The sequence below is a fragment of the Eucalyptus grandis genome, chromosome 6 (genome assembly GCF_016545825.1).
Source record: "Eucalyptus grandis isolate ANBG69807.140 chromosome 6, ASM1654582v1, whole genome shotgun sequence".
NCBI classification, from domain to species: domain Eukaryota; kingdom Viridiplantae; phylum Streptophyta; class Magnoliopsida; order Myrtales; family Myrtaceae; genus Eucalyptus; species Eucalyptus grandis.
The window spans coordinates 13239872-13254280 of record NC_052617.1 but is presented as its reverse complement, the minus strand read 5'-3'; the positions used below and the strand labels follow the sequence as shown (position 1 = coordinate 13254280).

Here is a 14409-nt window from a genome sequence, read left to right as displayed (position 1 = left end):
TATGCATGTCATTAGGATTAGATTCATGAAATGAACGTCATTTAAAGATTGTTATTAGGTCAATTTAATTAGAAATTGCATGTCATTAGAATTAGGTCATTTAGTTATATCGCATTGCATATTGCATGATTCTCATTAAGTAAAAAGAAAAAAAAAAGAAATTGCGTGTTAATTAGAAATCATATTTAGAGTTGTTGATGTGGATTCTAATATAATATTGCAGATGCTTTCGTTGCTTTGAGGTAAGTTTTTTTTGCAATTTATTCATTGTTTATCTAGGTGTTAAATTGGTGGATTGCGCACCCGCATGATCACCTCACATGTTAGGGAAATAAATTTAAAATCAATTTAAGTTTCTTGCAAAAATATTTTTGAAAATAAAAGAATGGTAGCGAAAGGGTATTAGAGAAATCTAGTGTAACAAAGTCTCCGTACCCATAGTCTCTGGTTCGTAGGAGTAAGGTAAAACTCCAGTTACTTTACTTGGGTTTCTAATCGACCCACCAAAAATAGATTAATGACGACTCCTAAATAAAATCTATCTTCATGTTAAGAATCTGAACATAAGTCGCAAATTGACATATGTTTGGGAGGCGAGTTAGGCAGATAACAATCCATTAACCAAATCCTAGGTGGTTCACACCCAAAAAATTTGGTCGCGACAATCAACACCAAGTAAGGCATCCGACATGGTCATTAAACAATAAAAATCATCCATCATATGGTAGGTGACATGTCACCCTCTCATAATGACCAGAGAGGGACATCCTCTCCCATAATAACTAGAGAGAGTATGTCGCTCTCTCATAATGACCGGAGAGGGACATCCTCTCTCCTGATAACTAGAGAGTATTTCGCTCTCAAAGAGGGACATATTGTCTGCTTATCCTCCCTCACAAGAGAGTGACGTACTCTCTGGTAATAACCACATTCGCATATACTTTTTCAAAACTTTTTAGATTTATATAATATTTGATTTACCAAGAAAGTAAAAATTCACTATTAAAAAAAAAATCTTAAAAAGAAGAACCTAAAAGTTAACAGGATTGTTCATATTACATACCTACCACTATGTAGTGGTTTAGCCGGGACGAAAACAAGAAAATGACTAAACAGGTCATTAACAAAGGAATTGCTTGTGTCCTAGTGATTTTGAGGAGGTGGAATCGTTTCTCATTCGATTTTGCCAACAATTTATGGTTCCAAGAATTTCGTGTGGACGAGTTGGTAGTAGCGTTATACAATAAGGATAGATGGTGTGATCAATTGGAAGGCAGCTAGTTGCGTAGCTCAACCAAACCTTGTATTCTATTCTCAATTCTCTCACCTTCTTTACGATAATTCCTCTCTCATTCGCGTGTTAAATAATGAAAAAAGAAGAAGAAAAGAACATTAGATTGCACAGCCATATGCTTATTATGATTTAGCTAGTTAATGATGTGGCAACACATGTGACACTATTTGAGGAAAAATTTTGCCTTGTCGTCCTCTGGGCTTGGAGCTTCTATGATCCCTCGAGAGATCAATCCATTATCATATTCAAACGCACTTTATCTTAACTTACGAGAGAGCGGGTGGCAGCCAAGGACAAAGCAGGAGTTTTTCTCCTCTAGCTTTAACTCGAGGTGCAAAATATTGATAATTTAGAAATAAAGGATGCAAAGTGACATTTAAATAAAATGTAAGGAGGATGATTTGTATTTTGGTGACTTCAAGACAGATATTAATTAATGAAATGGAGGGGAAGACTAGTTGTTTCAATCTAAGTTTGTCCACTCACTTGCCTAAGAAAAATGTGGCAACTCACAATAGGTTTCTTAGAACCATGGAGAAAAAAAAGGATAAAAATAGATGGAAATTAGTGTGCGCTATTTTGTGATTCTTTGTAGTTAAAAAGATAAGAAATCCAGGTAAAATATGAAAAAGTGAACGATTCAAGTAGCACCTATTTGTTTCACGTATACTGACATGTATACGTGAAACAATTTGCAACTAGCTTCACAGAAGCTATCATGGCTCAGGCCAGAGCCCATTCAAAAGCCTGCAAGCCTATATTTTCAACTTGGCTCGGTCAGCACTCGGATGACTGTACGGTACTTCTTTTTCTTCCCTTATCTACCTCACCACGCCCGCTCGGCCATGCACATGCAAAAGCAGGGTCTAAATCTCTTGTGCAGAAGAGAAATGGAACGATAGGGAACCATACACAAAGAGATCCATGGTACACTTGACATCCTGCCAGGCCGTGCAGAACCCAGCTATGGAGTCGCGTGTCGACAATGGATGAAGAACTTAAAAGGGAAGGGAGGAAAAGGGAAAGAGAGCGAGAAAGTGTGGGAAAATATCAGAGAAGAAGGGAGATAGCAGTGGATGAGGAGTTTGTGTCTGTTAACGTTCCACATCCATTTCCCATAATAATAATCCAAAAAGGAAAAGTAAAAATGAATTATCACCGTCAAGCAATATGACGTCATTTTATCACGAGAACGACACAACAGTTGCTGAAAAGGCGGAATGTCGCTAATGGCATTTTTTGCATTTGATTGAAGACTTCAACCAATCTTTTGTGCTCCTCATAATTAAATCCATTTTTATTTCAAATCGGGAAGGCGAAGGTTAAGATGAAGTCTATCTTCAGGTTCCTACAAGATCAAGAAGATTACCATTAATAGTGGCGTGTACATTAAGACGAGCTATGTGTCACTATTTTAGAATCTCTTCTAGTCTAGAGACTAAAGTCAGATCAAGAATTTCTGCATATTTTTTTTTTCTACGACTAACATCAACCTTCTTCTGATTTAGCAATCAAAATATACAATTTAAGTTTGACCTAGATGGTTCCGAGGTCATTGATCAAGTCCTATTATCACTCCATTCTATATTTTCTCGGAATTCAATGCGCGATTGTCACAAGACGATTCTTTCGATCGCGAAGGCACTTAGAGTTCCGAATCGCCTAGTCAAGTCTAAGTAAGCCTTGCTCTCACTCACACTCTCGCGCTCAATGAAGGGAATTTCTAGAGAGAGAAAGTAGAGAGAGAAGCTCTAGAGATACTTGTAATACTCAAATGAAGTTGATGACACAAATGGAGAGAGGGCTCCCCTATTTATACAAAAGTCCTCTAATCACAAACCGTTGGTCCTCTACATTATCTAACGATAGGGATATCAATTCTCGTCTAATCGATTCAATGGTAGAAATGTGCTTAATCTGATTGTGAAGGATGTTGACCCTCGTCACATTAGTCAAACGGTGGAGATTGATCTCATCTAATGGTTGAGATCATCAATCCTCGTCGAACTAATCCGAGGGCAAAGAATAAATCCCCTTACAAACTAATGGTCTTGATGAGCCCCTTTGGATTGATGACGTGACGTTCCTTGGTCCGTGACATGATGCGCTTTCGTACAATCGGATTTGTTGCAAACGATATTGAACGCTGCGAATGTATAGATTGCTCATTTGTCTGACTTCATGTGTGCTCGTAAAGTTTGTCTTTTGATAATGCAAATTTTGGAATCATTATTACTATGATCTCCAAGAAAGAAAGAACAATGTCATTCCTTGTCTTCATATAAAGGCTATGTCTGAATGAAGACCGCTTAGTCTGTTTTTTCATTACAAACAAGGTTATTTCCCTTCCGATTCCAAGTTTCCACATTTACGTCGACCGTTCTTTCTTCTATATTCGCATTTAATCCCGTCCCATTCAGCTCAATATCGCACCGAAGCTATAGCTTGAAAATAAATCCCCAGGGGTTAACAAAATCAAAGAAACTAACAAACCAGAAGAAAGAACAATCATGACTTTTATATTTGCTCCTTGAATGTCCAAAATGGTTACGGTGATGACTTTAATTAAATTTCCTACTTCTTTTTACTACTATCTCTAACAAAAGCAATCCAAATCCACAATCATCAGATTTCACTCTAAATCACCCAAGGCATATGTTGGCAGCAAAAGCCCCTATCGAACAGTCATGTCTCAAAACTGTCCTAAAGTTTACCAGTGATCTTCTAAGAACAAGCTGCAGACTTTCTAAGTATCATTATTTGTACTTGTCCTTTCTGCTTCGTTCCCGTTGCCAATCCCAAGTCTGAAAATTTAAGATTCAGAATAGCGCCCAGAAAGTACACTGCCTGTTTTCAGGTCCTTGTGAATGACTTTTTCAGTATAGACTCTTCGTGGATATAGGGAAATCATGCAATTCCCGAGACAATTACACTATTTCAGTGAAGTACCAGCCCATCCTCCGGATGATCCGTTGGTCGATTTAGCAGCTCATTCCCTTTTGTCTCAAGCATGAAACTCGCGCAGACAAATTATGTCTCGGACACAAAATCAATTTACCAGGCCCTACGCTCTTAGTCCACAAGCTAATCCCCGGTTACCATGGTGTTCACCACATCAACAATAACACAAAAATCAGAATTTCTGATCTTCATCATTCCGTGGGGAGATCGCACCAATGGTCATTCCGTCATCATTCCGTCTGCTTCTGCCTTCTTTGCGCAGGCTGGAAATACGCACATGGGGAGATCGCACCGATGGTCAACACTATCATGCACTAAATATTCAAGACTCAACTGAATGAAGCCAGGTCTAGTGGGACGCTCGAAACGTCAAGTCTTTTGACTAAACATTCGCCGTAGATACCATCTGTCCATAAACTCACAAGGGCCCATTATACTTTCCTCAGCCAGAGAGGTACAAACCTCATCGTGCCAAGACGTCCGTGTTTATTTGATTTTGTCAGGTGTCTTCCTATGTGTTCTGAATTTAAGTGCTAGTATTTCCCTGCTAAAACCAGTGGACAAGAATGGGTTTCTGCATGAAAACCTTCTCGAAAGCATTAGTCACAAGTTGGATGCTCAGATGATTTCTAAGACGGTCAACATTGCGGATGCCATTAAAGCGTGTCGAATGAAATAGCCACTAGTCTGCTCCAAACCAAGAACACCTCCCACAGTAGATTGTACTTAAGTAGTAGACCATCAAATTCATATCCAGAACAATTCTATATAAGATTCGTCGTCGGAGGAGGAAGAAGGGGCCCGGGGGAGGGGGGGGATGGAAAGATAAATGTTTCACGAGGTAGAATTAAGGGATAATACAAACTGAAGAATCCAGAAACAAGACGTAGTTAACATAGATTATAAAATAAGGCATAAATTAAGCATATGTCATCGTAAGGTTCAGAGGTACTTTAAACATCAATCGAGCAGGATGATGTAGCAATGGCGTTGAGTCCACTGCCATCAGAAGACGATTCATACTCAACGGGATCCTCCACGGCTTCATCAGTCTGGGGGCAGAAATATTCTTTTGTTAGTCGCTCGCAAAGTGGGTCCAAACGACCCAAAATCAGTTGAGAAAGGGAGCAGCAGAGTAGTTTTTTGTAGTTGGCGAGCAACTGATGCCCAAGGACCTTTCTCGTACTCATACCCAATATCATTGTGTACCGCATGACTATTCACGAGAAATCTATATACAGATTGCGGTGCATTTTGAGAGAGCTTAGAAAAACTTGAACTGTGGCCAATTCGCTTGTTGACACCTACGCCCATCTTACTTCTGTCCAATATTTGTGCTTCCAAAAGACCAGCCCTCATAGATTTCACAAGGTTCTAGATATAGCTAGCCCCTCATTTATTTCTCTCCTCCAAGAACAATTTAAAGGGATTAGAGACTTCTTTGATCAAATTAAAGAGAGAATGTAAACAATCTAAAGAAATTAGAGACTCCTCCGGCCAACCTAACCTAATCAAATTAAACATAAAGGAATTCAATAAGTTCAAATACGCAATCGGAAATACAAAGTCCATGAAAAGTATTCCCGAAGAATAGTGATCAATTTAAAAAGTAAAAAGAGGACTTGAAAGTGCAAATAGAAGTACCGAATGAGGTAAAATAGAAAAGACAACAAAAGGAAACGTAAAAAGCATTTAACATGCTCTCTTAAACTATCCCAACCAATAAAGTAGAACTTCCCAATCAAATTCTACTTTTACTAGGCTTTAGCATCCTTCCAACAAGGATGCCATGATGAATTTCAATTTTATTATACGAGAATTCTGCAGCCACTAATCATTTCTTATCTCTATGTCGTGATCATTTTGTGACCACAAAAACTGCTCACTTATAACAGAGGGATTTGCATATCAGCATATGCAAAATTTTGTATACTCAGAATGGCCTGTTTTTAGAAAACCGGTGTGAGAAAATCTTTTAAATTCCCCCCCCCAACCCCCCAAAAAAAAAAAAAAGAGAGAGAGCGAGGACTAGAAGCATTGTTATTTATTCAAAGTTAAGGGAGATTTTTTTTTTTTTTTTTTTAAATTCTTGAACATCATTGAAACAACTAAGGTTCAATAATAACATGACTAGTATGCTGCACTTTCAAGCTGTAATGGAATTCACTTGTCAGTGTGTAGCACGGGCCTACTTGCTAGTTTCTGAGCAGTTATGAGGTATAACACTCACTATAAAAGTTAGGAATAAAATAAGCAACCCATACTGCGGGAGAACCAATCCTTAGAAGGGACCAAAGGGAGATGGAAAGGATAAAAGAAGTAAAATTTGTGTGGGACTTACCAAGAAACTTGATGAAGTGTTCAAGTGTAGAACGGGCAAGGGGATGATCCCACTCCAGTGACTCCCACGTCTGCCGATTTATCCGAATCTCTTGAAGAGAAGGGGGAGGAGAAGGGAGCCCATTGTCAAGCACAGGCAGCTGCAGAGGAATCCCCTTCAGTTTTGGACAATTGTCAATAGATATCAACTGGAGGGAATTGCATCTCGTGGTCCCATCGCATATGCTCTTCAGCTCCGGAAGATTACATAGACCAAGGTTCATTAACTTCGGGAAGGAAAAGTGCGTCATTTTGGCAACAGTGCCCATTATCACCTCTATGCCCTTGCAGTCTTTGACTAATATCTCTTGGAGGAAAGGGAGGTGGAGCACCATGTCTTGCGTCAGCAGCGCCCTCTTCATGTTGTTGCAACAATTTACTTCAAGATATGTAAGGCGCCAAGTGGCTCCGCTTGGCAATGGGCCATGTATTATCTCCTCTAAGTTCTCACAACTCTTTGTTATAATCTCCTTCAGATTTGGAAGGAGAGTGGTCAGCCACTCCCATTCCATCACTCTCTTCATTTCATGACACCCGGACAATTCCAATGATTGCACATTTTCTGGAAGCAGAGCGCAGCCATCACCACTTGTTCCATCTATACTCGCAGCGATATGGTCGCAACTATCAATGAGTAAAGACCTCTCAGTCTTCCTCCCACACCAAAGGCTGAAATTTTCTGGTGCACCCATCACGAGCCTGTACCGTTGGCTACTATTTCGCTCGAGAGACCCCACACATGCATTGAACATTTCCACATTGGAAACAGAACAATGAAGTTCCTCCACCTTCGGTAATTTTACCTCTTCTCCTGCCCTTAGCTTTCTAATCGCGAGATATTGCAAGTTCACCAGCTTCCTGACACTCCCTCCGGTAATGTCTCTATCTCTGTGCCATCTAGGGCGAGGTACCTCAGGTTTGCCAACATCTCCATGCCCTCTGGCACTTCTTCAAGACTTTCACACCCTTTGAGGTCCAACTTTCTTAGGGATCCCAACTTTCCAACATAAGGAATAAAGCGTAATGCGAAACAACTTTGCAGTAACAGTGCTTCCAAGCTCTCCAACTGGGAGATGGAGTCCGGTAATTTCGTGATTCCAGTGCGGCCCAGATCTAGAACCGTCAGCCCCTTTAGATGTCTGAAGAAAGATTCATGGATGTCTCCCAAGGTCGAATTGTCATACAAAGACAGCCGCGTCAGTTTAGGGCAATTTGGTGATACGTTGTATGGCATTTCTTCTATTTTGTTGCCTTGTAAAAAGACTTTCTCTAGACGATCAGTCCAGAATACTTCCTCCGGTATTTCTTTCAACCCCATATAGGCCTTAACCATGTGTGTTGTGCTCCGCACTACATGCAATGCCATGTCCCTTGTCAACGGGTGTAGATACCGATGCCCTTTTTCAGGATCCAACAGGCCGGCCCCTTCTATTTTATCCAATATATCGTTACCCTGATCGTACAGTCCTTGCCTGGTGGCACTTCCACCTAACAAACCTTCTTCTATAAAAGACTCTATCAAATACTCTCTGTCAGCTTCTGAAAGGAGATTTCCAGAACAAAGCATTGAATGCAGGAAACACTGTTGCACTTGTTCATCACCCAAGTTCAAGTAACTGAGCTGCAGACGCTTGAACACGTCAAGCTCCATCCTGGACTCTTCTAAATTTCCCAACATGTCTCTCCACTCACGCTCTTTCTTTACCCCTCTCATGCGAGTTGCAATCTCAATGATCCCAAGTGGCAGACCACAACACCTATCAAGAAGAGACCTTGCAATTTGTTCAACTTCCCGAGGGAGTTCTCCCGCAAAGCAAAGCTTCTTTAAAAATAACCTCCAAGAATCTTCCATATCGAGAAGCTCTATCTTAATTTGCTTTTGACAGAGCATCATACGACACACATCTGGTGATCGAGTTGTCACTATCAACTTTAGTTTGCCCGTTTCAACTGGAATACCCACATCCTTAACTTCAAAGGGCTTCCAAAGGCCATCTAAAATTAGGATGCATGCCTTCTTTGCATTCAGATGTCCATACAATAGGCCCGCCCTTCTCTTCGCGTCCTTCTCATTTGAAAGATTGTCTAGTCCAACCGCATTGGCAATCTCTTCTTGTAGCGCATAAACACTAAAATCCTGAGGTACAGCAATCCAGAATACATATGACGGAAGAAAATCAAGGAGACTGATATAGACATGCCTCAAAATGGCCGTCTTGCCCACTCCACCCATACCATAAACACCGAGTATGAAAAACTCATTCCGCAACATAGTGTAAAACATCTCCTTCACCTTCCGTCGAGTATCTTTGCCTAATAATTCTTCTATTGTCACCAAATGAGATGTTTTGCTAGATCTTCCTGGAACTGGAAGAATCTGTTCAAGTTCTTTGCTCAACCCTTCCACCTCTGCTACTTTCTCCGGTGGAAAAGATATTCCTTCTCTAATTGCCTGCACTACACTCCAATATTGCTCTTCTATTCTCATCCACTTCGACTTTAGCTTGTTCATGTCCGCTTGGTGACTGCGGATGAGTTCTTCCAGCTTTCTTTTGAGAGATGTCATATCCGCGTTGGCAAGCCTACAGGTACCTCGTTGACTCTTAGCTGGTGCAACATGCGTTCTCACCTAAACTCAATTATAAGTGAAAATTCACTATTAGGTACTTCCGAGATATATTTTATAGATATGTTACACATACAGATATAAAAAATTGTAACTTTGTATTCACTTTTTCAAACAAAAATATTATATACAACATTCCATATGATAATTGATATGTTATGTAGGCATTCATGTCACAATAGTAAAACACTAGCCACCCCACATAATAATTGACTTAAAATTAAAATTCATAGGAATTATCTTTGACAAATAATTTAATCATATATACGCCAATGCTCATGTAGGAGATCAGAGGAGACAGAGAGCCATTGCTTTTCAAGATTTGAATGCCAGACTTCAAAACATTTGTCTTTTTCATTTTCAAAGATCTAGTGATTATCAATGACCGACTCTAAAACTCCTCTTTTCCTATTAATTCCTGACTGTTCTGTTTCTCCATAACTATTAGAAATCTGAGCATCCTGCCTATATCCCTTTTCTTAGGTGAAGATTAGAAGACAGATAAAGCAGCCTGCACAAGCTTCAACGTATGGCAAATTTAGAGATGCATGCATGCCATGTGGAACCTCCATATTGCGTTCTCCCTCTTTGGCATTCAGTGGGCACAGTTTTCAAACTGTGCTCTTCAGATTGAGAACTATATTTTGCTTCTGTCTTAAAAACGGATGCTCTTTATGCAGGTGATCTAAGGGGATAGAGAGAGCCATTGCTTTTCAAAATTTAAATGTCACACTTAGGAGCACTGTTCTGTCCATTTTCAAAGACCTATTAATTATCAATGACTGACTCTTAAGCATCCTGCACGAGCTTTTACAAAAGGGGAATTGGGAGATGCACATACCTTGGGGAACCTCCGTATTGGGTGCTTCCTCTTCTGCATTCAGTGGGCGTGGCATGTTAGACAAATCCTCTGCATTGGGCTATTCAATGGGCATGGCATGTCAGACAAATCAACAACAATTCATTAGGCAGAAACTCAACAAGCTCCCATAATTTAAATGCCGCACTCGGCATTTCGCCTGTAACCCACAGAAGAGTGAACAGATATGTTTCACGTGACTGGGTACCAACAAGCAAGACCCTGGGAACTTCTTTTGAAAAGACAGGAAACAATGCTCAAATTTTGCTCTTCAGATTAAAAACTATTGCTCTGTCGTTTGCTTCTTATACACAAGCCCGGCTTAGTTTTTCTGTGAATGACTCGGATGCAGCAAATTGTTCTACCAACTCAAAATTTCTTATTTTTTTAGTAAAGTCAAGCTCCCTAAAGACTAAAGAAATGGATTAATAAAAGGGGGACTTCTGCAACGGGCTATGCCACCCAAAGCAAGAACTGGAAGTCGCATCCGTCCCATCGCAAGCACCTATATGAACCTATATGTGAAATCATAGATTCATAATGAAAAAATGGGACGGGGAATTGGAGATTTGTAAGGATAAAAGATTTGGTGAAGTGAGCATGAAAAGTGAAATTTTGAGTCAAGCTCACCAAAACCCAACGTAATTGTCCAATTTGATTATTTGGAAGTTTCCAAACTCCTAACATCACATAATTTGCTGCTACATCTAAGATTCTCTCTCAACATTATTTCATGGCCCTGGCTAAGCTGCACCCTCAAGTTCTTCAATTTGCTTGATTTCTATTTTACGCCAATCAATTGTAACGATGGACGGTAAACTATCCAGTTTGCCCGCATCTAGTATGGCTTGGCTTGACCAAAGGCTTTCAACCCCAGTTGGAGTTGAGAACGATTGAAGTGGAAGCCATCAGTCAAGCCAATTATGTAACTTGGCGTTGATAAACCAATAAAAATCTTCGCTCTTTGCTCAACCGGAACATTAATTATCTTATTTGATAGAGAACGCCTTCCGGGAAAAAGCTCCAGACACAAGACCAGACATGATTATTGTTTATTTTCTGTTCCATATTTGGCCGATTAAACAATTTAAGTGTCTTATGTTTCTTACAGATATAGAAGATCTGGAAATTTAAGTAGAAAAATCCTATAATAGAGCGTCACGAGTTGCAACAGAAAATTCAGACAGGCATGCAATTGCATAACGAGGGCAAAAGACAACGTACAATGAGGAGGACTGAAGTTCCGGTCCAGTTGCTAATCTCTGGCGTCGATATGTTCCTTCAGCCCCTGGTCACACGCCCTCGACTCCGGTTACAGCAAAACTCCCATGGCCCGGCTTCAACTGCCCGCTCGAGTTCTTCTCCCTCGATCTCGATCTCGTTCGCATGGAAATTTGGAGAGGTGGGATACGGCGAGAGGAAATAAGGAAGAGGGAAGATAGAGAGGAGGAAGAAACCGCAATATAGGTATAGAAAACCCTAGAAACCGAGAGTGCCCTCGATCGTCGTGCTCGGCACATCTGCACCGTTCGTTTTCTAACGAGCACAGACCATCGTTGGATTATGTAAATCACCCCCCACCCAACAAAAAAAAAAAATAGCACCAAACACACAAAAAAAAAAAAAAAAAGAGAAATTTTATTTGCATTCAAAATTTCCGAAAATTGATTCCATAAAAAAACCATATGGTGTTCCCAAATCATTGACCAGAATTACTAATCCTTAAAAGGACGAAATTGCATTTAAATTTACTTCTTTGTTTTTTCTACATGAAAAATTACTCGAGATCCATAAAAAAAATAAAAAAAACTAATTATCTCGTGATTGCTTGATTTGCATCTATTATAGGGAAGTACAATTATCACGACCCTTACCATGGGCAAAATGCCAAATGTTCTCATGATATGAGTTAACATATGGCCATGGGAATATGAACGATTTCTCTTGCAAGATGATGCTTATGCTTGGCTACGATTCACCCGAGCCCTATTAATCACAAATCGTTTCCCCAGTCAATCATGAACATAAGATTTTATTCATAAGTTGCGACTAACCCATAAGAGGTCAATTTAAGGAAAATTAAATTGCACCAGGTTATTTTATTTCTTCGAGCTAGAATTTTCGATTGGGGACTTGGAAATAGGGGATACATATCAAAGAAAGTTTTAACCTTTGGAATTAGGGTATGTGCTTTTCTTTGATACATTGTGATTAGTATCAATGGTAAATTACTTCAAGGTGTGTAAATAGAGGGATTCAAACCCTTGGTAAACAAAAGCTTACATAGCATTACCGATGTTATGCCTTGAACCCATTGGGCATCTTTCATACACAATGATATATCTCAACAGCTGAAGGAATACTCAATCATTCATTTGGTACTTTTTTATTCACATCGGAAATATATCACATCACGGCAAAATGAGGTTTCGTAGTCTAACGAATCTTCGACTTATTTGATGGGATAGTTAGTAGATTGGTGACTTATCAAAGTAGTGAAATATGAAACCTTACTATTCTAGGATCTCTTTCTTGTTTGGTTAATCACCTGAATAACATGATCCCCAAAAGAAATCGTCTGATGGATATAGTAACGTTCAAATGCACTTCGCAGATGAATTCATCAAAACCTTTACCATTATAATGATCTTCCAACCTCGAGTTTTTAAACAAAGGTCAGATTCGTAAGAAGACGAGAGGAGATTTTCCGCAATTGCATCTTGTGTAGATTCGACATTTGATGTAAACTTAATAGACTCATGACAAAGAAGGGCAAGTATCTCTAGTTTTTTCACCCAAAAGTGAAATTAGAGCTTCAACTCTTTCTTTGTCGTCATAACCATTTGATTTTGATGTGGTTTTGTATGCTTTGATTCAACCATGAATTGTCGTTCTTTCTTTCACTCGTTCAATGTCAAATACACACAATGCCAGCCACAGCCTCAAACTTCCGAGACCTCACCAAACCGCAATGACACTCACCTAGGACTCGGGCAAGTAATTTGCCTTCCTTTTTATGTTACGTAGGTTGATTGCCATGCGCGAAGGTTGATTCCTCAGATTTTAGTCGTCTTGGTTGATTTCGTACATAGTCATGTTAGTTGGCGATTTCAGCAAACGTCCATCGCGAGCATTGTTGAAATGATGGTTTATTGAGTTCACTAAGTTGTTGAAGTACTAAATGTTGAGATTTATGTTGCTTTGAGCTTAAATGGCACAAGTCAAGGACAAAACCGAGGATACTTGCTATTTTTGTTTTGGTTTCATCAGAGATTGTACTTTTTCCAATTTTATACTCGTTTTTTGTGGTATGAGTTTTGTGAGGGATTCTTCAAAAAAGTTTCTCATTATACTTTGTTCTATAACATACTTTAATTTCAGATTTTTGGACTTCGTACGTTCAAAATATATTTAAAAAACTAAAGAGGGTTTGAAACAGTTTTCTCAGATTTTTATTGACCTTTACTCGGTTTTTATTTTCGATGAAATTTTCAACGAAATTATCATATCACATTACTCCCATGTCACTTGGCACATGATTCTTTAAGGCTGAAAATGAAATGAAAATTCTGTGTGGTAATATTTGAAAATTGAAGAACCTTAGCAGTCATTAGTTTCTTGTTGAAGATAGACAACTGAGCAATATTAAAGTAATAAAATATTTTACTCACATAAATTGGAAGATTTTTAATTTCTCTCGTTGTTTTTTTACATTGAACCAATTAGGTGATCCCTTCTTTACTGAATATTCAAACTGAGTTTTAAATTAAGTAAAATCTTCTTAAGTATAAATGACCAGTCCTATCAAACCTGCCTAATCTAATTGAATATTGGAGATTTTAGTGTTAGAACTTAATTACGACCATTTGTCATGACCTTACCTCAAGTGCTTCAATTAGGGATTTAACTAATGGATTATTAAGCCTATACTTAACTCGAGCTCTCCTAGCCCTATATCAATTTGCAACTTAGGTTCAAGTGATTTAACATGCAAATGATTTTTGTCAAGGAATCACCACGAGTCGGTTTTTTGTGTGTCAATTAGATACCCAAGTATGAGAGAATTGATTTACTTCTACGAACCAGCGATTACGAATTTGATGACTTGGGCTAGGTTACTCTAACGCTCTTTCAATACCTTTCTCTTTCATTCAAAAGTTTGATAGGCAGATTAAAGACATGTGAAGTGATTATACGGGTGCGCAACCCTTAATGAAAAACCCGACAATCAAAACAACAAACAAATTGCAAAGATATAAAAGAAGTACTTACTTTAAAGCAACGGGAGCA

General features: G+C 39.1%; 2 protein-coding genes across 6 annotated transcripts in view; both read right to left on the bottom strand.

The window, feature by feature from the left end:
• LOC108960305 (probable disease resistance protein At4g27220) overlaps nucleotides 1-14409 on the bottom strand; it is a 97572-nt gene that overhangs the window by 29076 nt on the left and 54087 nt on the right. For 2 of the 5 annotated variants that reach the window (XM_039314915.1, XM_039314916.1), the window contains exon 2: nucleotides 10102-10170. In XM_039314915.1, coding sequence (XP_039170849.1) covers nucleotides 10102-10170 — 69 coding nt within the window. Of the gene's footprint in view, nucleotides 1-10101; nucleotides 10181-11343; nucleotides 11600-14409 lie in introns of those variants that run through there. The other 3 variants (XM_039314919.1, XM_039314920.1, XM_039314918.1) reach the window with 3 other exon arrangements.
• Nucleotides 5076-7485, bottom strand: LOC120294623 (disease resistance protein RPS2-like). The gene is made up of 2 exons (XM_039314922.1): nucleotides 6597-7485; nucleotides 5076-5307 (listed from the first exon to the last, which is right to left on the bottom strand). The coding sequence occupies exons 1-2, from the start codon at nucleotides 7384-7386 to the stop codon at nucleotides 5303-5305; spliced, it is 795 nt and encodes a 264-aa protein (XP_039170856.1). The 5' UTR covers nucleotides 7387-7485; the 3' UTR covers nucleotides 5076-5302.